The sequence below is a fragment of the Alnus glutinosa genome, chromosome 2 (assembly GCF_958979055.1).
Source record: "Alnus glutinosa chromosome 2, dhAlnGlut1.1, whole genome shotgun sequence".
Lineage (NCBI taxonomy): Eukaryota > Viridiplantae > Streptophyta > Magnoliopsida > Fagales > Betulaceae > Alnus > Alnus glutinosa.
In genome coordinates, this window is record NC_084887.1 from 12,213,750 (window position 1) to 12,235,252 (window position 21,503).

Here is a 21,503-nt window from a genome sequence, read left to right on the forward strand (position 1 = left end):
TGTTATAATAATTGTATTTACTTACGGTTTCAGCGTGAGAAGGCTGAGTACCCATAGTAACAACATTACTTGATGATGTATGCATGCCCTTACCCATAACTGTTACAGACTTTTTACTTTGTACTGGTGTCAACTTAATCTTTTTGCAAGAAGCAGGCTGCATATGCAAGATCGTCATTAGAAATAACACAATTATTATAAGAGGAATGCTAGGTATCCCAAATTTTTTTCCCAAAATTTAGTTCCCAAATAATGTGTCACAATCTCATGTGATTTATCATTTTGGAAAATGTGCCACAATCTCATGGAATTGTGACACATGATTTGAGAATCAACTTTTGGAAAAAAAAAAAAAAATTGGGATGTCTAGTATTTCTCTTATTATAAGACTCCAAGAAGAGTATTCTGGGTTTTGAATCGATCAAATCGGAGTTTGTTGATCCATCTTTGATATGCCCAAAGTTTCAAGTTTGTTAAACTTATCCATCAAATTGGACCCCTAAATGTGCCCCAATTGATTCTAAATTTTTACCACATGTTCCTTACCCATAAAGATCATATGATAATATTATTGCAGAAAAGCGCCTCTGAATTGATCTTCAATTTTTGAGCCACACTCTTATTACGTATAATGAGTAATAAAAGAGATAATATTCTTTATTAACCTCTTATTCATGTTTTAATGTTCTTTATAACTCTCAATAATACCTTAACTCCTTATTACCTTAAACATTCCGGAAATAAAATCTACTACCTCAAATATCAATAAACATTTTATTCTATAAATATTCATATAGGCCTCATTTTCTTTTCAGATTTACTATTTTATATTATTATTTGGTCTTAAATACCAATTAAAATGCTATATTCTAAAATTTAAAATCTGGAACGGTACATATGCACTGGGTGTACACCCTGGTGATCTACAAGTAGCTATTGCCCAAGGGGCAAGCGCATCAGTACACCAGGAACCGCGTCCCAAGCATGCCGCGTTCCACTTGGGTTGGTCAGGTGGGTGCCCAGTATATCAACACTATCTACACACGGCCTCTTTTTTAATTTTCCCTTAATCTTTACTATATATTAATTAATGACAAATTCTGAGCTGACAAAATCTAAACTATATAATTCAAAATGAATTATTAGAATTTCAAAAACTCGTCAAAATTACTTACATTCTTAAGGATCTTAATCTAACCTATGGTTACCTCACATTACGAATATGTTTAAGACCACAAGCCCACATCTTCTTCAACCCTTCAACCCTAATGACTAATGAGCTGGTAAAGGCCCTTGGCACTCGGGTTTAATAAATGGTCATTCGGCTTAAATGTAAGACATTTCAAACAGTAAAAGAGTCCCGAAATGTAGCCGTCTCTTCTGCCTTTTTGAACCATTTCTTGCCCCGTGTAAGGGACCTGCCCCCATGACCAATTCGCACGCATAGATAGATTCTTCAGAACCTGCACTCTTGTAATCAAGCTACCCCCCACCCCCAAGGAATTTCGAGAACAAAACCCCATTGTCCAAAGCATACATGAAGAGAAATCTAGTAGTTGTAAAATCAGTAATAAAATGCAAGTATGCAAGTAATGAAGCTACCCAACAAATCCACCAAACCCAGGTAAGGATATATGAGGCAATTATAACTTAAAGAACTTGAATTACAGAATAGTTTTTGTATAAAACCAAAGAATCCTGAATCTGCCAGCACTAAACTGAAAACAAGTAACCGAAATCTAGATGAGCAGTAGTTAGCAATGTACAAATTCTACACAAGACAAACCAACTACATCTAATTATCATCAAATTCTACAAATATTATACAAATTTGAGACTAGAAAAATGAGGCCAGATGTAGATAAATGAGGCCATGTTCTAGCAACAGCAAGAAATAGACCCCCACCCCGAAAATGGCAAGAAAGTGGTGGCCTTGACAATGCTTTTGCTGTACACCAAACGCAGATTGAAATTCATGATGTGGAAAGCTTCAAATCACCATATGGGAAGATCACCATCTAGTCTAAGTTTCTCTGATCTGCAAAATAAGCAGCATAATCAGCAACCACTAGAGCTGTATGTAAGTAACAACCTTGAGGTTGTCACTTGTCAAATCACATAATTTCTACCACAGTAGATGCAAATGCATGGTGGTGGGGGAAGTACGGGAAGTCATGCCAAAGTACCTAGAGGGCAGAATAACAAAAATTTGAGGAAAAATGCACAATCAATAAACTGTTGATTGGACAGCTTTCACAAGGAAATCTTGGATAACACTCAAGTTCTATGTTCAACGAGACTGAAGTGTCTTAAAATTTAAATAAAAATTACTTGCAACACTGAACTTAATTGTATGCAGTATTAGAATTTACCAAGATTTGACAATTATGACAAATTCACCTGTGTCAACTTCACAGGAGATGTACCGATTGCAGGTACATCTACAACACCAAAATGGGGGTGCTGTTTGGTTCCATAATTATCTAAACGCAAGATGCAGTTGTTTTTTTTTTTGGTAAGCAAGCAAGATGCAGTTCTAAAACCACTTAAACAAGTTCTTTAACAGTTGGAAGCTGAGAAACTATGAGATCCTATCTCTGTGTTCAAAGTATCAAAGAAACCACCATGACCGAGTGCATATTTCACAATAAGACATTCAAAAACGCACCAACTGAAAAAAAAAAAAAAAAATTCTGTCAAGGACTCAAGAAGTAGTATCTAAACATACGAAGAGCTACACTTTTATTAGCTCATCGAAAAATGTATGTTAACGGCAACTAAAAAGAATTAACTGCTTGTAGTAACCACCTTCACCAACACAATAAACTGTTATCATTTCTTGGTATTTGTGAACTTATTTTGACCCTATTCAAGTTTTTAGGTCCAACTGATCTACTTTTCCTTTTCATCTCTACAATCTTGCACCAATAATATTTCATTCAGCAACTTGCAAATAAAAACTATGAGGTTAACCTTCCACAAATGTCAAAGCATCAAGAGAATATCATTGCTCTATTTGGTATATAAGGATAAAAACACATTTTCTGTAAACAAGTACAAAATTTTCAAGAACATTAATACTTATTAAAAAAAAAAAAGAGAGAATTCCAAGAACACAAATATCACATTAATATGCCCTTGCTTTGTTAGATGGTAGAAAACAATTTCCCTATCTCTCATATGGTAGAAACCAATTTCTACATCAGCACTCCAACTCTAGCAATAGGATGAGAATGTTATCCACCACTTTTCATCCTAGTAACAACATGAATATACATCCTTTAATAGCAAAGAGAAATAACCCACCTCCACCTAATAACCGGTTTTCACACTAAATTCAATCTTCAATCATTCTCCAGTGCATCTTTCTCCAATCTACACTGTTCAGAAAACTTCAGCCTCATCCTTATGTATTAATTTTGCACATGCAATGCATATGGCACGCCCAAATGCATAATTTGAAATGGTTCATGGTTTCAATTTTGTAGTTTGAACGTGTATATATGTCATGCTAGAAGGTATCAATTTGGGTAACTTTGGATTAGCATCAAGTCTGAACCAAAATGACAAAAAGTGGCACAGATTTTCCCCATTCAACCCATCAAGCACAGACCAACACAAAAGGCAAGAGGATGACTTCTTTCCACCCAAGCTCTAAACCGTCCTGCATTAAATTGTTTATACATGACCTTTGACTTGTACAAAATAGTCCAGCATAAAAATTCTAAGCTAACACACATGCAATGGAATTTCTGAATAGAACACTGTAAAGGTCACCAACTAAACTTAGTTGCTTCAACCACATGACAATTCAAACAACAACCAGCAAAAAATCATAACACCTTCTGTATCAGCAAAGAACCAGATATGACAGCTTAAACCCTGAAAGGAGGATTAGGAAAAAATGATCCATGGCTTATGCATCTTAAACTCCACAACCTCAAAAACTTATCTGGTTCCTTGGGATCGAGATCCTCTACAATACCTAGGTATTGTAGGGCTGCAATTCTCCAAATCATGGTCCACAAACATGCCATGTCATCGATCTGGGTGAAAACCCAAAACAATGTTAAAAAATAAAAAGAAACCCTAACTAATGCCGTCTCTCCCTTTCTCTCTCTTCCATCTTCGCCCCTCAACTCCACCCACGCCGTTTGAGCCACCATTGCCACAGCCACCTCACACGACCATTCTCACCGTCACTTGTTGGCACCTCTCTCTCTCTCTCTCTGCTGCAACTCTCATGATGCGAATCTACCATCACTGATGACGATGATTAGAGCGATTGAACCGTCATTGAAGGACCGGGAGTCAATCTTCTCTGCTGCAACTCTCCTGATGTGAATCTACCATCACTGATGATGATGATTAGAGCGATTGAACTGTCATTGAAGGACCGGGAGTCGCAAATGGAGTGCAAGCATAGGAACTTCCAAAATGTTCTGGTGATGTTGATGAAGTGCAAGGCGGCAGCAGAGACTAGAGTCACAACAAAGAGGATAGCTACATGAGGTGGCTGTGACATTGACAATTCAAATGGCGTGGATGGAGGAGACAAGCGGATATGGAAGAGAGAAAAAGGGAGAGACGGAGTTAGTTAGGGTTTCTTTTATTTTTTTAACGTTGTTTTGGGTTTTCACATGGATTGATGACGTGGCATGTTTGTGGCCGTTCAATTACAATGAAAAACCCCGATTTGGAGAATTGCAAGCCTTGCAATATCCTAGGTATTGCAGGAGATGTCAATCCTCGTTCCTTGCTCCTTAAAGGCAAAGAAAATAGCCAACCAGCTCACTCACAACATAAGCCAACCTTCAAAAGAGCTCCCAATCCAACCTTAAGACAGCAAACAAAAGAGAGAGTATCTCCCTAAACCCTAAACAACTTTGGAATGCAACAAAGATGGTCCAAAATTTCTTCCTTTCTCTTGAACATAGAATATCCGTTTTCAAAATACATTCTCATCCTTACTCAAGCAGATACGAGCTTAGTTTCCCTAAAAACCAAGTAAGATGTATTATCAAGTAATTCAAAAGATTTGCAGAGAAACTAGAAAGTGTGTTGACGTGACCAATCCAAATGAGATTATCGACCGAAGAATAGAAGAGAAGAGAGGGAGTTGGGGAGGGGGAGGGCAGGCTGAAAATTTAACAATGAAGTCAATGAATCATATTATCAAGACAAACTTGATCTCTGGTTTTAGAGGGGAAAGGAGAGTTTGCTTGTCACCCGAAGACAGTGATGACATTCTAGGGATTAAGAAACAGTATCCAAGTTCCAAAACCTGGAATCAAGTCCCAAAGACGGACAAAAACAGGATGATCTTGATCTTTAGGCTTTGTAGGGGAAACAGGGTCTCATTTGTCACCCAAACAAAGCAAATGGCATTCTAGGTCTTGAGAAATAGTCTCAAGATTCCAAAATCGAGATTCAAGTCTAGAGCCTAACATTCTCGATCCTCGGAAGAAAACAGGACGATCTTGATCTTTGGGCTTTGTACAGGAAAGGGCAATTCGTTTGTCACCCAATTAAACCAAATGACATTCTACGACTTGAGAAATAGTATCAAGATTCAAGTCTAGAGCCCAACATTCCTGATCCTTAGAAAAAATGAGACGATCTTAATCTTTGGCTCTAGAAGGAAAGCAGAGCTCCTTTTCAATTGGAATGAAGAAAATGCAATCTAAGCCAAGCCGAGAATAATATATATGCTTGAAAGCCCGAATTCAAGTCACCATTCTCACTCCTCAGACGAAAATGGGATGATCTTGGCCTTTGGGCTTTGGAGGAGAAAGGAAGAAATTTGTAGGATTCTCTAGATTTGAGGTGGGAGGTGGGGCTAGAACAAAATTTTGGAATGATTTGTGGTGTGGGAACTCAACTCTTAAGGAAGCTTTTCCTGTTTTATTTGGAATTGCCCGTGCGAAGGATGCTTCAGTTGCGGATAATGTGGAGCTTGTGGGTAGCTTCAATCAATGGAGCGTGTGCTTTTTTAGAGAAGCGCATGATTGGGAAGTGGATACCTTTGCTGCTTTTTTCCAGGTGCACTCAGTCAGTTTTAATAGAGGTAGTGAAGACAAATTGTGGTGGATCCCCTCCAAAAAAAGTTTGTTCAAGGGTGGGTCTTTCTTTAGCTCTCTGGCTTGCGATGTGAGAAGTCACTTTCCTTTGAGGAGTGTATGGCGGACTCAGGCTCCTCCCCGGGCGGCTTTTTTCGCGTGGTCTGCGGCTCTAGGCAAGATCCTAATGGTGGATAACATTAGGAAAAGGCATGTCATTGTGGTGGATAGATGTTGCATGTGTAAGAGAAGCGGGGAATCAGTGGATCATCTTCTCCTTCACTGCGATGTTGCATACGCTATGTGGAGTGCTATTTTTTCTCGTTTTGGTCAGTCTTGGGTTATGCCTCTGAGAGTCCTTGACTTGTTTGCCTGTTGGTGGACGGCTGGTAGGCCGAGGAGTGCTGTTATTTGGAAGATGGTGCTGACATGCATTCTCTGGTGTGTTTGGAAGGAAAGAAATGATAGGTGTTTTGAGGATTTGGAGAGATCCTCAAAGGATATTTTAGCTTCTTTTTTTCATACGTTGTATCTTTGGACGGTGGCTTTTGTGTCACCGTTGTCGTTTACCTTTGATGAATTTCTTGTTCGTTTTTCACTTTCTAGCTAGGTGCGTTCTCTTGTATACTGCCGGTGTATTGAGGGGCGCCTTACACTTTTAATAAGACCAACTTATTACTTATCAAGAAAAAGGAGAAAGGAGAAACCATTTGCCAGCCAAATAGAGGAAATAGCTGTCCAGCTCAAAATTGGACTCACTTGAAGCATCTTTAAAGGTTTTGCAAGGGATGCTAACGCGACTGAGTATGGGGAAGTTGACAAGAATTTGCATAGACTGCACAGTAAGCAGTTACATATCTGTTACACAAAAGACAACAAGCTTGCAGGGGCAGCCAAGTAGAAGGGTACGAAGATGATATGTAACCCAAAACCTCCATGTACCATATGGTCCCTATGGGAGATACCAACAACCTGCCATTTTTCAATAAACAATACAAATAAAATAATATATATATATATATATATATATATATGTTAAAAAAGAAAACAACATTTACACCCGATGTGGTTTGGTGTTAAAACATGACCTCCCTTGTGGTTTGTTTTGTGACTCATATGCCTTGTGGTCGCAAAAAAGGGATAACAATTGGATATGATAGCAAAAACGGTAACATTACAGTTACATTACACCATCATTAGAACGTCATTTTTGGCTTGACCATATCCAAATTCCACCATGAACCACCAATCCCTCGCAACCACATATAGCCACTGCACCAACTTTGGCCAATTCCATCCATTCTGATTTGTGCCATACCTCCTAACTCTTCATCGTTGATGATATTGAACCCCACTCGTGCCATGGTAAGAGCTTTAATTGAGAGAAATAAACTATGTTATCTGAAACTTGTAATTCCATGGATAATTTGTGGTTGAAAGGAAATTGTTTGATCAAATATCGAGAACAATACAGTTTAATTGGTTAAGTATTTTGCAGTGTCAGATCTGCAATATCTAAAACTTAAATTGCACCTGACTAGGTAAAATCTACACTCAACAGAAATTACAATAAAAAACTAATAGTACCATCTAATTTTTGGAAGCCTGAAGTAATTGTAAAGCCACACTGAAGCAGCCACCATCATCTCCTCCTAAAACCCATACTCTCCTTCCCTCTTCCTTCATGACCATCGTCAACAATAATATCAAACACCATTGTTGCCAGACCAAAGACAAAACAATAGCAATTAACTTTTTAAGGGAAAAAAAAATCAATTTGTAAGAAATTTTTCACGAATTTTATCATGAGAAGGAAAATTAGAAAAAGAAAACCAAAGTCAGCCACAATTCTACCCTTTCCCACTTCCCATCACCCACACATGCATGCACACACAAACACACACACTAGTTAAAATCCATTGGGGGTAGAGGAAAAGGCATAAGACTAAACAATCAATACATAAGTACATCCACATGCACTGCAAATATATATATATATATATATATATATATGTTTGAGTTGCATCCACGCAAGAGAATAATTCTAACCGTCCAACAACATGGTTTAACCACACCCAAACAAAGCCGACCAGCTCTTTCACCATCTATGTAGCATCAAGATGTCATTGTATATGCCATACACTATTTCTTTTATGGTAAGAATATGTCATAAACTATTTTCATGAAGAAACGATAAGTAAAAGCATTTAAAGACATCACTAAGAAAGGTACTGCCAATCTTGGCTATCTTCGTTTCAAAAATCGCAGGTGCTTACCAAAATTTTGAAAGTATTGGCGTAAGTTTTACAAGTTCTGGCTTAATACGCAAAAAATATACGGGTGAATAAAACAATTTCAAATAAAAAAGAACATGGCTTTGTTTGTTAAAGCGTTTTGAAAGTTTTTTTTTTTTGTTTGAAAAAGTGTTATGATGCAACACAAAAGTAAAAACTGCTTTTGTGTTTTTAGAAGTGTACAATTTTGAGAAACTTATTTAGCCACCCTTTTCTCACACCCAAAGCTCTACTGATGGAAAACCTCGCAAAGACTATGCATACCCCCAAGAGACTACCCACACACCTATTTTAATCCTTCTTTTCGTGAACAAGGAAAAGACGCAATATAATTGGAAAAGGTAGGTCACTGAAGCAGTTCAGGTTGTCTAATGTAAATAAGGGATTGCCTATGCCTCATATCTCCTAGCTGGATCATATGGCAGATGCGCAGTAATGCAAACCTATTTTGACATTTAAACTAAGGATATATCGTAAAGTATGCCCCCATACCCTCCCTCTTTCAAAACCAAGGTTATCCATGTTTGGAATAATGTGGAAATTTAGTAGCATCTGATGTTGTAATCATGAATTCCTCAACATACATAATATTTGCCGACTTCATGCTTAGATGACAAGTTCTCCCAATATGAGCAATCACTTAATGATGTATTACTAAAGAAAACAACTGAGAGATTGCTCAGTCTGAATGCAGCAGGGTAAATCTCAAATCACACAATAAGGACTTGAGAATTTACCATCATAAAAATCATCTTTGTAATGATTATCCAACAACTCATGAATATCTCATTCAGAACAAGAACAAAATCATGCTATCGATAAGTGTGTGGGGGAATTCGGTGGAGATGGTCGAGAAGTGTGTGGGGGAATTCACTCTCGCAGTCTCCTTCAAGAACGTTGCGGATAATTTTGTATGGGCCTTTGCAGGGGTTTATGGCCCGAATTCTGGGTTCGATAGAAGACGTCTTTGGGATGAGTTGGCTGGTTTGTGTAGTTGGTGGAGTCTGCCGTGGTGTATAGGGGGAGACTTCAATGTTACACGCTTTCCGAGTGAAAGATCTGGTGACGTTCGTCTTTGCTCGGCTATGATTGAGTTTTCGGATTTTATTGCAGACCAAAGACTCGTAGATCTCCCCCTAGCTGGAGGCACCTCTACTTGGTCGATTGCTCATGATCCTCCCATGTGGTCAAGGATTGACCGCTTTCTAGTGTCACATGATTGGGAAGCCCGGTTTCCTTTGGTTTTGCAAAAGAGGCTTTCTCGCCTTATTTCGGACCATTTTCCGATACTTCTGGATTGCGGCGATGTTTCTAGAGGGAGAAGGCCTTTTAAGTTTGAAAACATGTGGCTCAAGGAAGAAGGGTTCGTGGGTTTGGTGAAACAGTGGTGGGATTCTTACTTGTTCCAAGGTTCGTCTAGCTTTGTTCTAGCGTGTAAGCTGAAGGCTTTGAAGCAGGATTTGAAGAAATGGAACGATGAGGTGTTTGGCAACATAGAGCAAAACAAGAGGAAGCTGACTGAAGGTATTCAGGCTTTCGATGCTATTGAAGAAAGAAGGGCATTAGGGGAAGAGGAGATCTTGAGAAAGGCTGAGACTGTCAGGGAGCTAGAGAAGTGTTCTCTTTTGGAGGAGGCGAGTTGGAGGCAGAAATCTAAGATGCTGTGGTTAAAGGAAGGGGTTAAGTGCACTAAATTCTTCCATTCTATAGCCAATTCCAATAGAAGGTACAATTCTTTGAACTCCTTAGTGATAGGGGACTCTCTATCCTCTGATCAGTCAGAAATCGGTGTGCACATCGTCAAGTTCTATAAGAAGCTGTTTACGGAGCAGTGCAGGTGGAGGCCGTCGGTTGAGGGTATCTCCTTTGATTCTATTCTAGAGTCTGAGGCCAGTTGGATGGAGAGAGCTTTTGATGAGGAGGAGGTCAGGAATGTAGTTTCAGCAATGGAAGAAGATAAGGCGCCAGGTCCTGATGGCTTTTCTATGGCCTTCTTCAAAGGGTGTTGGGATGTTTTGAGGGGGGACATTATGAAGGTGTTTCGGGAGTTTTTTATCGGGGGTTCTTTTGAAAAGAGCCTCAATACTTCGTTCATTTCTCTTATCCCGAAGATTCCAGGTGCTAACGATTTAAAAGACTTTTGACCTATTAGTCTTGTGGGTGGAGTTTACAAAATCATTGCCAAAGTTCTAGCAAATAGACTTAAGACGGTTTTGGAAAAGGTTATTTCTAAATCTCAAAGCGCCTTTGTCAAGGGGAGACAAATTTTGGACCCAATACTTATTGCTAATGAATGTCTGGATAGTAGATTAAGATTTGGGGAGCCTGGAGTCATGTGCAAAATGGATCTGGAAAAAGCTTATGATCATGTTAATTGGGATTTTCTCTTGTTTGTATTGAGGAGATGTGGATTTGGGGAAAAATGGTGCTCTTGGATAAAACATTGTATATCCTCTGTGAGATTCTCAGTGATGGTTAATGGCTCTTCTAATGGATTCTTCAGCAGTTCTCGTGGGTTGAGACAAGGGGATCCTCTCTCACCCTTGTTGTTCGTTTTTGTGATGGAGGCATTGAGCCGAATGATTTCAGCTGCGGTAGGAGGGGGCTTACTCGAAGGATTTAGTGTGGGTAATGTCTCATTCTCACACTTGTTATTTGCAGATGATACTTTTATTTTTTGCAATGCTCACCATGCTCAGTTGCGTTATCTTAGAAGCCTCTTTCTTCTGTTTGAAGCTGCTTCGGGCTTGAAGATTAATTTGGCCAAGTCAGCTTTAATTCCTATGGGAGATGTAGTTCAAGTGGAAGGTCTTGCCGATATTTTAGGGTGTGGGGTTGCCAATCTACCGGTGAAGTATCTAGGCCTTCCGTTGGGGGCTTCCTACAAATCTATTCATATCTGGGATGGTGTTATTGAGAAGGTTGAACGTCGGTTGGCTAGCTGGAAAAGGTTATACCTTTCCAAGGGAGGTAGAGTTACCCTCATCAAGAGTACTCTTTCCAACTTGCCCACGTATTTTTTGTCTCTTTTTCCTATCCCGGCAAGTGTAGGTGCTCGTATTGAGAAGCTACAATGAGACTTCCTTTGGGGAGGAATTGGTGATGAGTTCAAGTATCATTTGGTGAAATGGTCTAAAGTGTGCACTCCAGTTTCAAAAGGCGGGTTGGGTATTAGAAATCTGGTGGTGTTTAACAAGGCTCTATTAGGCAAATGGCTGTGGCGTTATGGGATTGAGAGGGAAGCTTGGTGGAGAATAGCGGTGGATTCCAAGTATGGAAGTTTATGGGGAGGTTGGTGCTCCCTAGAGCCTACAAGTACTTTTGGGGTGGGGTTGTGGAAGAACATCAGGAAAGGGTAAAAGAATTTTGTAGGATTCTCTAGATTTGAGGTGGGAGGTGGGGCTAGAACAAAATTTTGGCATGATTTGTGGTGTGGGAACTCAACTCTTAAGGAAGCTTTTCCTGTTTTATTTGGAATTGCTCGTGCGAATGATGCTTCAGTTGCGGATAATGTGGAGCTTGTGGGTGGCTTCAATCAGTGGAGCGTGTGCTTTTTCAGAGAAGCGCATGATTGGGAAGTGGATACCTTTGCTGCGTTTTTCCAGGTATTGCACTCGATCAGTTTTAATAGAGGTAGTGAAGACAAATTGTGGTGGATCCCTTCCAAAAAAGGTTTGTTCAAGGTTGGGTCTTTCTTTAGCTCTCTGGCTTGCGATGTGAGAAGTCACTTTCCTTGGAAGAGTGTATGGCGGACTCAGGCTCCTCCGCGGGCAGCTTTTTTCGCGTGGTCTGCGGCTCTAGGCAAGATCCTAACGGGGGATAACCTCAGGAAGAGGCATGTCATTGTGATGGATAAATGTTGCATGTGCAAGAGAAGCGGGGAATCAGTGGATCATCTTCTCCTTCACTGCGATGTTGCATACGCTATGTGGAGTGCTATTTTTTCTCGTTTTGGTCTGTCTTGGGTTATGCCCCTGAGAGTCCTTGACTTGTTTGCGTGTTGGTGGACGGCTGGTAGGCCGAGGAGTGCTGTTATTTGGAAGATGGTGCCGACATGCATTCTCTGGTGTGTTTGGAAGGAAAGAAATGATAGGTGTTTTAAGGATTTGGAGAGATCCTCGGAGGATATTTTAGCTTCTTTTTTTCATACGTTGTATCTTTGGACGGTGGCTTTTGTGTCACCATTGTCGTTTACCTTTGATGAATTTCTTGTTCGTTTTTCACTTTCTAGCTAGGTGCGTTCTCTTGTATACTGCCGGTGTATTGAGGGGCGCCTTACGCTTTTAATAAGACCAACTTATTACTTATCAAAAAAAAAAAATGAATACGCAACTCAATGGTAGAAGCTCTGACATGAAAACAACATTGTAAATAGGCATTATGCCATATAATTTCAGAAAGCAAAGGTGCACTATATAATTATGAATTTCTTCATCAAATGTAGAAGCTACCAAGAGCGAGGTGAAGGACAGAAGCCATATAAACTGTTAGTGCACGAACATAAACCTACCTACACAAAATATGCTCAAGTCCTTGGTGACCCTGCATCAGATCCAGATGCGGATGAGGTATCGCTATCAGAGTCTGCCACAACAAGCATATATTAGACAAAGGAAAAGTATGACTTAACACAAGAAATCATATAGCTAAAAGCCCAGAAATATAACACCGACAATATCTGATGATCTAAAAACAAACTTAAAACTAAATCAAGTACCACTTGAAGAGGATCCAGAATCACTGCTAGAGCTGCTTGAACTACTCGACCTACTCCCATTGTCCACCTGCTTTTCCCCTTGTACAGGTGACAAAGTGGAAACATTTCTTTCATCTGCTCACAAAAGGAAAGATTTTTCAGCTTATCAAGTTATGCAGATAGTCAATATTGAAAATGCCATCATTTCTCATATGAAAAAAAAAGGCTTTACCTGCTTTGTTTTCCTTTGCTACCTCTGCAACAACTGGAGCCTGAATCTGTATTTATTTATTTATTAAAAAAACATTATCCACTTAGTAACAGAGGAAAAAAAGAAAAAAAATAAAGGTTAGAATATGTGATTCGAAGCTTTACCTTATTATTCTGGACATTCTGTTCAGCTTCTGCTCGGGCTTGAATAGCAAGTTCAGCTTTTCTCTTGTGCTTGCTCAAACTCTTCTTGTAGTTGGTTACAAACCTATCAAGCTCCCAGAGAGTCTCAGCATCCACGCTATCAATGTCCACTTCAATTTCCTCATCATCTTGTCGAAGTGATGAATTTCTCTTCTTAATAATCTGTACAATCGCATCTAGCTTCTCTGAAGGTAAATTCTGAAGGTTTGTACTAAGTTTTTGTTTTTCATCATAAGTCATGTCTCTTTTATGGGGATCTTTCGCCTTAGGCTTCTTTGGTGCAGGGGTCCTAGCCGAAGGAGTAGTACTCATGGGTTTAGACTTGGGATCAAGGGAATTCGTCATCGACTCAGACCTATCCAAAATCCTTCTCATATCAAGGGGGGGTGGTGGCAATGGAGGAGCCTTTCTTGAGGTAGGTGTTGGAAGCCCTACCCCAACGTCCATTGTATACCTCAACTCTCGATTATAATCTGACTCTATTATAGCCCACCTGTCCTCAAATATCTTCAATAGCTGCTCTGCCATTACATGAACATCTTGCCCTTTTGGGTTATAGGTCATTGCATTGCTAAATGTAAGTCTCACATCCTCTGCAAATTCCTTTGGAGACTTGTACCAATTCTTGTTCAGCCTCGATTTCACAGTACCCAAGTCCATCGGATGCTTGATAATGGTAAAATAATCGTGCAAGCCAAGACCCTGTACATCCACTGGTGTATTAAACACCCACCCATGCTTGTGCTTCATCAATTTCTCAAGCAAAGAACTACAGCTCTTGTTAAACTTGGTGCCCATCCAAAACCCATGTCCCATTTCTCCTCCACCTTGCTTCTTGCTATTTGATTTTGATTTCTTGTTACTCTCCACCGGCGGAAACTTATCCTTTGCAAGCAAAAACTCTGAATTCCGGTAAAACTGGTTTGCCTTTGGCGTTCTCTTCTCTTTCTCCACATTTTCAATCACACCCTGACTATTCTCCAACACCGATAAATTCAATTGGTGCAAAGGCCTATTCACCTCACGAGGAACACCAACTCCAACAGAAGCCACCTCTGACTGAACCCGCTTGGCTCCACCGCCACAATTGTCGACCCCATCATTGGTCAACATATGAGAATGACCATACCCACCAATCTGCCCCTGCTTGGCTTCAATCCTCTTCACCAAATTCCTCACCTTATCCAGCTCACCCTCCAGCTTCCTCCTTAGCTCCCTCGTCTCCTGCTTCGACCTAGACCCCAAATTGATCTTAACCCTATTCTCCAACCCTGGCCTCACCGCCCCATTCCCCAAGGGCTCATCCCGAGTGCCCGGCACTGCCACCACTTGCTCCTGTTGCCGGTTGAGGCTCGACGAGTCGTCCGACCCAGTATCAAGTCTCGAATTTAGCTGTTTCTGAGCCTCGTTCCCATCCTCCGACGCTAGTACCATCTGCTCCGGGGGCCGAGCCAACTCGTTACTCTCGTTCTTGTTGTAGTTGTTGTTGTTATCCCTATTATTCTCATCGTTCTTGTTGTTGTCGTCATCGTTGTTGGTGGTAATGTTTGTGGTCGCGGAGTTGTTGTTTATGGTCGCAGTGGTGTTGTTCTTCTTGGGGCCTTTGAAGGCTTTTCTCGTATAGACCTTGCTCTCTGTGTACCTCTGCCTCTCTCTAGCCCCATCTCCAACTATAGGCCCCGAAGCCATACATCCAAAACCCTAGCTTTCTCGCAACCAATATCCCAATCCCTCCACCCTAGGGTTTTACTCTCCACCAAACAATCACCAAAATTTTTAAACCCTAATTTCCCAACCCCAAGTACAAAAAAGATTTAACAATTTCTCTCCTCCACGCCACACAAATTAACCAATTCAATTAGGGCTTTTCCCCAAAATCACAAATCCTCGCCCTCACACACGCACACACAAAGAAACATACAAAGAAAGAGAGAAAGTAAGAGAGAAAGAGAGAATTGGGGCTTACAGGCTTAGTAGGGTTTGGAGCTTCGGTGCCTTTGAGAGAAATCTCGATCAGATCTCGCTCTTTTTACTTTCTCTCTCTAACAACAAAAATCGAAGCACTTTCTCTCTCTAGAATTGTTCTTTCTCTCTCTATCCTTATCTTACAGGTGTACGGCAGCAGTGGATTCGTGTGGCGAATGCGATTTAGGTTAAGCGTTTGGATGCGCCAAAGAATCGTGCCCGGGAAGGATATTATAGCGCATATTGGGAGCGTGGACTCACGTTATGAGTGGCCGCGTGTAAACCACGGCCGAATAGGAGGCTGAAGAGATGGGCGCGTGGTGAAAATGATGGTGGAGTGGATGAGAGCGAGGTTGTGGCGGGGTTTTAGTTTGTGAAATTTTGAACGAGTTCCCCAGGCGAGGTAATGGCGCGTGGCGGGTAGGGAAGAGGGCGTGTAGGTGAGTGACAAGCGGTATTTTGCACGCGCCGGTGGTCGGTTGGTGGTACAGATGGAAGTTGGTGGGCCAAATTTGGGTTGAAGAAGATCCGAGCCCAAATTGGCTCCCATTTTTTTTTGGGTTTGAAAGGATACCAAACAAAAGCCCAAAGCACGAAGGTGTGTTTGTAACAATAATAAATGAGTAATGTTTATTACACAATTTTTATACAACTTTTACACAACTCTAACAACTTTCTTTTAAAATCAGCCATTGAATATTTAGGACCCACATGTTGGAAAACAAATCCAATGGTTGATCATAACAAAAAATAGTTAGAGTTATGCAAAAGTTGTGTGAGAGTTGTGTAAGAAACATTACTCATAATAAAAAGATCGGGAACACTTGTGGTATATTTTTCATTTTGATCAAAATTGTCTAAAGGAAATTATAACTTATAAATGAATTTTTGAGAAAACTTGTGGAATAAGTTTTTATGGCTTATTAATGAATTTTTTATTTATTGTTTTCCAATTTATGAAGAATGAAATGTAAATTTTAATAAACAACAGTCATATTTTCAACTATAACTTTTTATTTTAATAAAATAAAGGACGCAATTTATAAATTAAAAAAAAAACTATGGCCTTGACTAATCTCATTTACAAATTTACTTAAAAAAATTTGCATGTCTGCTTTAATATGTAGGGAGAAATAAAATATCAGTCCATATGATTATACAAATTCGCAATAAGCTCTGTGTGGTATACAAATGTTTTGATAATTTCTTATGGTATAAAATTATAACAAATAGGTCCATAAATTCAATTTTCATCGAATTTTTTATGGAAATAATTAAATGCTATATCAGTACCAATAATATTATGACACGTGTCATCAGTGATGGAGTTGGGGGTAGTCATAGGGGCCATGGCCCCTTCCAACTCATTTAGGCCTCGTTTGGTTTGCAGAATGGTCATTCCATTAAGAAAAATGAATAGCTATTCTTAGGAATAAAATATGGTGGAATGGAATGACTATTCTTATTCTTTTATTTGGAAATAAACTGGTGGGTGGCCGACCACCCATTGGAGTGGCCGGCCACCCACTGTTGAACTGGAGGTGGCCACAGCCACCCCCGATTGGGCTCCAGGGGTGGCCGCGGCCATTCCAGAAGCCCATCGGGGGTGGTCGGCCACCCCTGATGAGAAGGTCACCCCCAACAAGACAGGCCACCCCCGGAACGCCTCAATGGTCCCCCCGAGGCATTCCAGGGGTGGTGTGACCACCCCTGACCCTCCACAGTGGCTAGCTGACCACCCATTGGGGTGGTCGGCCAACCTCTTTGGGGTTTAGTTTTACCTTTTATTATTTTTTTTCCCTTTTTTTTTTTTATAAAAAAGGGTTTAAAAGAAAATAAAAATGAGTTTTTTTTTTTTTTTTTGGGGGAAAATGTCGTCTTTACCTCAAGGAATAGCTATTCCTCTCATTTTTAAATGGAATAGGTATTCATATTCGTAAGGGAATAGCTATTCCAGAAAATATACCCCTACCAAACTAAAGAATAGTTATTCCTATGGAATAGCTATTCCATTCCAGATGGCCTATTCCGCGAACCAAACGGGGTCTTAATTTTTTCTTTTTTAAAAAAGATTAAATATTATTTAAGTCCAGTTGACCCTTTTTTTTTTTTTTGCCCTACACTCCCTCACCTTCCAAGTTTTTTTTTTCTTTGTCGATTTTTTTTCCCCTTCTTGCCGTTCGTTTTTGTTTTTGTGTTTAGGGTTAAGGAGTAGGTCAAAAGAAAGGTAGAAGAAGGAAGATGACTATTCTAATTTTTTGTCAAAACACATCGTTTTTTAAATTTGAAAAATACAATTTGTTTTTTAAAGTTAAAAAGAGAGTTAAATGATGCAACGCTGACTGAAATGACTTCCTTGTGGGCCTCTTCGTCTTCTCTCTCTCTCAATTATTATTGTTTCCTGCTTTGCTCTTTCTTTCTATTTCATCATTATTTTGCTAGATAAAGAATAAATATGTGCAGCATGACAAAATCTCCTTGAAATAAAGAGAAGTTTGCATCAGAGTGAACTACATACATCTTCATAACTTCATGTGTCTTTATTTATTTTCCCAATCAAGTAGGCATGTGAGAAATGATTTTAGTATTTTGACTTTCATTTGCTGAACAAGTATTTGGGTACATATATTCCGTCATTGCTAAATTTTTTTTCAAACATTAATTAAATAATTATTACTTTTTTTAGTTTAAGCTTTTTGAATAACTAATAATTTAATATGAAATCAGAGCATATGTCATAAATTCAAACCCTCGCTCTAAAATTCTCATTTTGATTAAATATTTTACATAAGGTGAGTGTTAAAATATTAAATAAATGTGTGATTTGTTAGGTTGTGATTGACTTCATTCTGTTTGGACAAAATCACTTGTATGTAAAAGATGTTTTTTAATAGGGATTCCGCTATTCAGAAGTGTTTCAGAAAATTCTGCACTGTTTGCAAGTCAGAAAAGTTGGTTCCCTGCCAACCGTCTGGACGACGTGTCATCCCGTCCGGACGCCCATCTGTCAATACTTCCAGCCGTCCGGACGCTAGACAGACTAAAGCATCATCCGTCCAGACCCTTCACTGTATCGAGAAGCTTCTGTTCCAGCTTGCATCCGTCCAGACGTCTCAGCAGCCCGTCCGGACGTCTCAGCAGCCTGTCTGGACGCCTCCCAGTATTCGACCAAGCTTCAGATTCTTTCCAAGTTCAAATAAAGGAAGATTGATTCAACCGTCCGAACGACGTGGATTCCCGTCCAGACGCGCTCATTCATAAGGCAAGAATCGCAATTCAAATACAACCGTCCGGACGTCAATCAGCATGGTCTGGACGCTCGTTCAACAGATATGGAAATTGCGTATTCAACTTCAACCGTCCGAACGCCTACTTATCATGGTTCGGACGCGCGCTCATTAGATATGGAAATTGCGTGTTGAAGATTAACCGTCCGGACGGCCTTCCCCCTGGTCCGAACGCGCGAAGCCTTATATGGAAATTACTTGCAGCGGACGTGCGACCGTCCGGATGACAGTGCCTCACCGTCCGGACGTGGCTCTCAAACAGGAAAGATTTTCAGCGAAAATCTCAGAAATTCTGTCGCACAGTTGTCCGTCCGGACGGCCCATGATCACCGTCCGAACGGCGCCTGTATTTATCAAGCCTCTCACCCATTTGAACCCTTAGCCTATAAATAGAGGCCCTTGAGCATTGAGAGTTGCAAGAATTCGGTATTGAATTCTACTAGTGCTTAGAGAGTTATTTTGTGAGGTTATTGAGCTGATCCGATCTCTCTAAAGTCGTTGCTGTGTGTGTTGTTGTTGCGCTTAAACTGAAGTCTATCTTAGGGGTTGGCGCTAAGGTAAATGATTCTATTGAAGACCCCTTCAGGTAGGAGACCTGGTTGGGAGGCGTTCGTGTTGGGTTACACGTTAGAGAGCAAGGTACGACCACTGCATCAGGGGTATGTGAGTGTTACTATCTTGTATCTAGTCTTGTCTTCTAGATAGTGGATATCCTGGGTTTGGCTGCCTCGGAGTGGTTTTTCTCATATTGAGTTTCCACTTCGTCAACAAAATATCTGTCTTCTTTAATTCCGCATTGTGATATTTTGTTGTACACTATTGCACACACTTGATAATTAGAAGTCAATTTCAATTATTCACGATTTAACAAAAACAACACATCTAAGAGGTTTCTATTTACTTGAAAAGTTTTTAAGTTTTGATTTATCTTCATTGTAAGCTAAGTGGTGAGTAGAAACCTAAAGCCTCATCTATGAGAACATGTGTATATATATAGAATGTTTTATATATTAATATAATATATTTTCCATTTATACTTTGATCTCCCCATTTTAATATAAGGATAAAAAAAAAAAAAAATTGGCCCCTCCATATAACAATGGCTAGCTTCGTCCCTACGTGTCACCTATAATAAAATTATAATAATCTGAAATGGGACTAAATGAAGGGTTGTCAAATCACCCTCAAATGACCAGAGATGGTTCGACCACCTATAGAAATCCAATATTTGTAACAATGTTTGAAATACCAATCAAATGTAGGGAGCTCAATTGAGTTAAGCTTGTTGAGGGGAAGCAACATTATGCTTCTTTTATTTGTTTATTTATTATTTTTTTTTCTTCTTTGGTTCAAAGTGTTGTGCAAATTTATTTAACTTGCAAGTGCATGAATCGTTTGCAATATAGCGTTTTGCAAGTGCAAGGTCGATCCTACAGGAAATTGTGTTGTGAAAATTAATCTCTATTCAAACTAATCTATTTTAATCTAGTTCCAAATTTATATATTTTTAACAAAATAAAAACATAAACTCAAGAAAACAGAAGATAGGGTTCTAAGGTTCAAGAATCCACACCTACCAAAATTAATGCCACATATTCTCATGCTCATCTATATCGATTTGAAGTTCTCACCATACAAATCTTATGTATGCTCTACCTTGCTTCAAGAATCGTTTGAATCATTCAATGAATCTGTTCTTTACACAAATAACAAAAGATACCCGGTTTTCCCCAAATCATCTATTGTACCCATTCAAAGAACAAATCACAATGGATACTCGGTTTTTCACCAAATCATCAAATGTACCCGTTGAATAAAACACAATGAATACCCAAGTTTTGATAAATAAAATTCAAGCAATCAATTAAATGAGACAACCTCAAATCATCACTTGTATCCAAAAATCACAAGAGATACCCAAAAATCATCTCAAAAATTGAATAGAAATAGAACAATTAGAAATCAAAAACCTATAAACTCAAATAGCATAAACAGCATGAAAACATAGTTTCTCTTCAATGGTGAGGCTTCATCCTCAACCCTAGATGAGAATTTAGCTATACATGACTAAAGAAAGCATAAATAAACAACAATAATCCATTAAAAATCAAAAGAACTTACAAAATATGGGAGTTCTAGGTGAAAATCACTCAAGAACCCTAAAACCTAGTGAAAACGGCACCTAAGGCGCTCTCCAAGCGGCCTCCTTGCAGAAGAAACGAGAGAGGAGATTTTTATAGAAAAAATTAGGGTTACTAGTCCAGGTCAGCAAAGTGTGCTCGAGCTCACTAGGGCTGTGCTCGAGCCCACTTGGCTTGAAGGCTTTGTTGTGGACACGTGTGGGCACGTGTGCTCGAGTGCAACAGGGGTGCACTTGAGTGCAACATAGAAGTGATTTTGTCCAACAGAATGTAGCCAATTACAAACTAGCACTCTGGGACTTATCTTGACAGCTTCTAAGATATCCTTTCGTGCACATACATAACATTAGGGGGCTTTCCTCGTAGCAGTGAGAGCTCGCAACTCACACCTTCAAAGGACTCGTCCTTCATAACATCATTAACATTCTATTTAAAACATCGAGGGTTCGCCCTCATAGACTTGTCCATTAGTGTGATGCTTGAGACTTATCTCGATTCTTAAATATCTTATGCATTTCTCTCACATCCATGCTCATGCTTCATGCTCAAATCATCATACATTTACTTTCATGATCATGTTTTCAATACATAACTTTCTCATAAAACATAAACACTTCAACGGGTCATTTCCTCAACACAAATCACAT

General features: G+C 39.6%; 2 protein-coding genes across 3 annotated transcripts; one reads left to right on the forward strand and one right to left on the reverse strand.

Annotated features, from left to right (window-relative positions):
* Positions 1–1,635: 1,635 nt before the first annotated feature.
* LOC133861114 (transcription factor GTE4) lies at positions 1,636–15,622 on the reverse strand. Of its 2 annotated transcripts, XR_009898958.1 has the most exons (6): positions 13,425–15,622; positions 13,282–13,327; positions 13,071–13,184; positions 12,864–12,937; positions 3,307–3,375; positions 1,636–2,038 (listed from the first exon to the last, which is right to left on the reverse strand). XR_009898958.1 is itself a non-coding variant. In XM_062296828.1 (5 exons), the coding sequence occupies exons 1-4, from the start codon at positions 15,150–15,152 to the stop codon at positions 12,879–12,881; spliced, it is 1,947 nt and encodes a 648-aa protein (XP_062152812.1). In that variant the 5' UTR covers positions 15,153–15,622; the 3' UTR covers positions 1,636–2,038; positions 12,864–12,878. The 2 variants fall into 2 exon arrangements, 1 of the variants encoding a protein (XP_062152812.1); XM_062296828.1 differs by lacking the exon at positions 3,307–3,375.
* On the forward strand, positions 9,199–10,497 carry LOC133860289 (uncharacterized). Its single transcript, XM_062295925.1, has one exon. It carries the CDS (start codon positions 9,199–9,201, stop codon positions 10,495–10,497), a length of 1,299 nt encoding a protein of 432 aa, XP_062151909.1.
* Positions 15,623–21,503: the final 5,881 nt, after the last annotated feature.

Excerpts from the sequence above, each read along its gene's own strand:
- LOC133861114 (XM_062296828.1), bottom strand. The coding sequence starts at position 15,152 with ATGGCTTCGGGGCCTATAGTTGGAGATGGGGCTAGAGAGAGGCAGAGG. Across the intron at positions 13,185-13,281 it reads AGCAAAGGAAAACAAAGCAG|ATGAAAGAAATGTTTCCACT; the intron begins GTAAAGCCTTTT and ends TTTTGTGAGCAG. Across the intron at positions 12,938-13,070 it reads TTCTGGATCCTCTTCAAGTG|ACTCTGATAGCGATACCTCA; the intron begins GTACTTGATTTA and ends TTGTTGTGGCAG.
- LOC133860289 (XM_062295925.1), top strand. The coding sequence starts at position 9,199 with ATGGTCGAGAAGTGTGTGGGGGAATTCACTCTCGCAGTCTCCTTCAAG.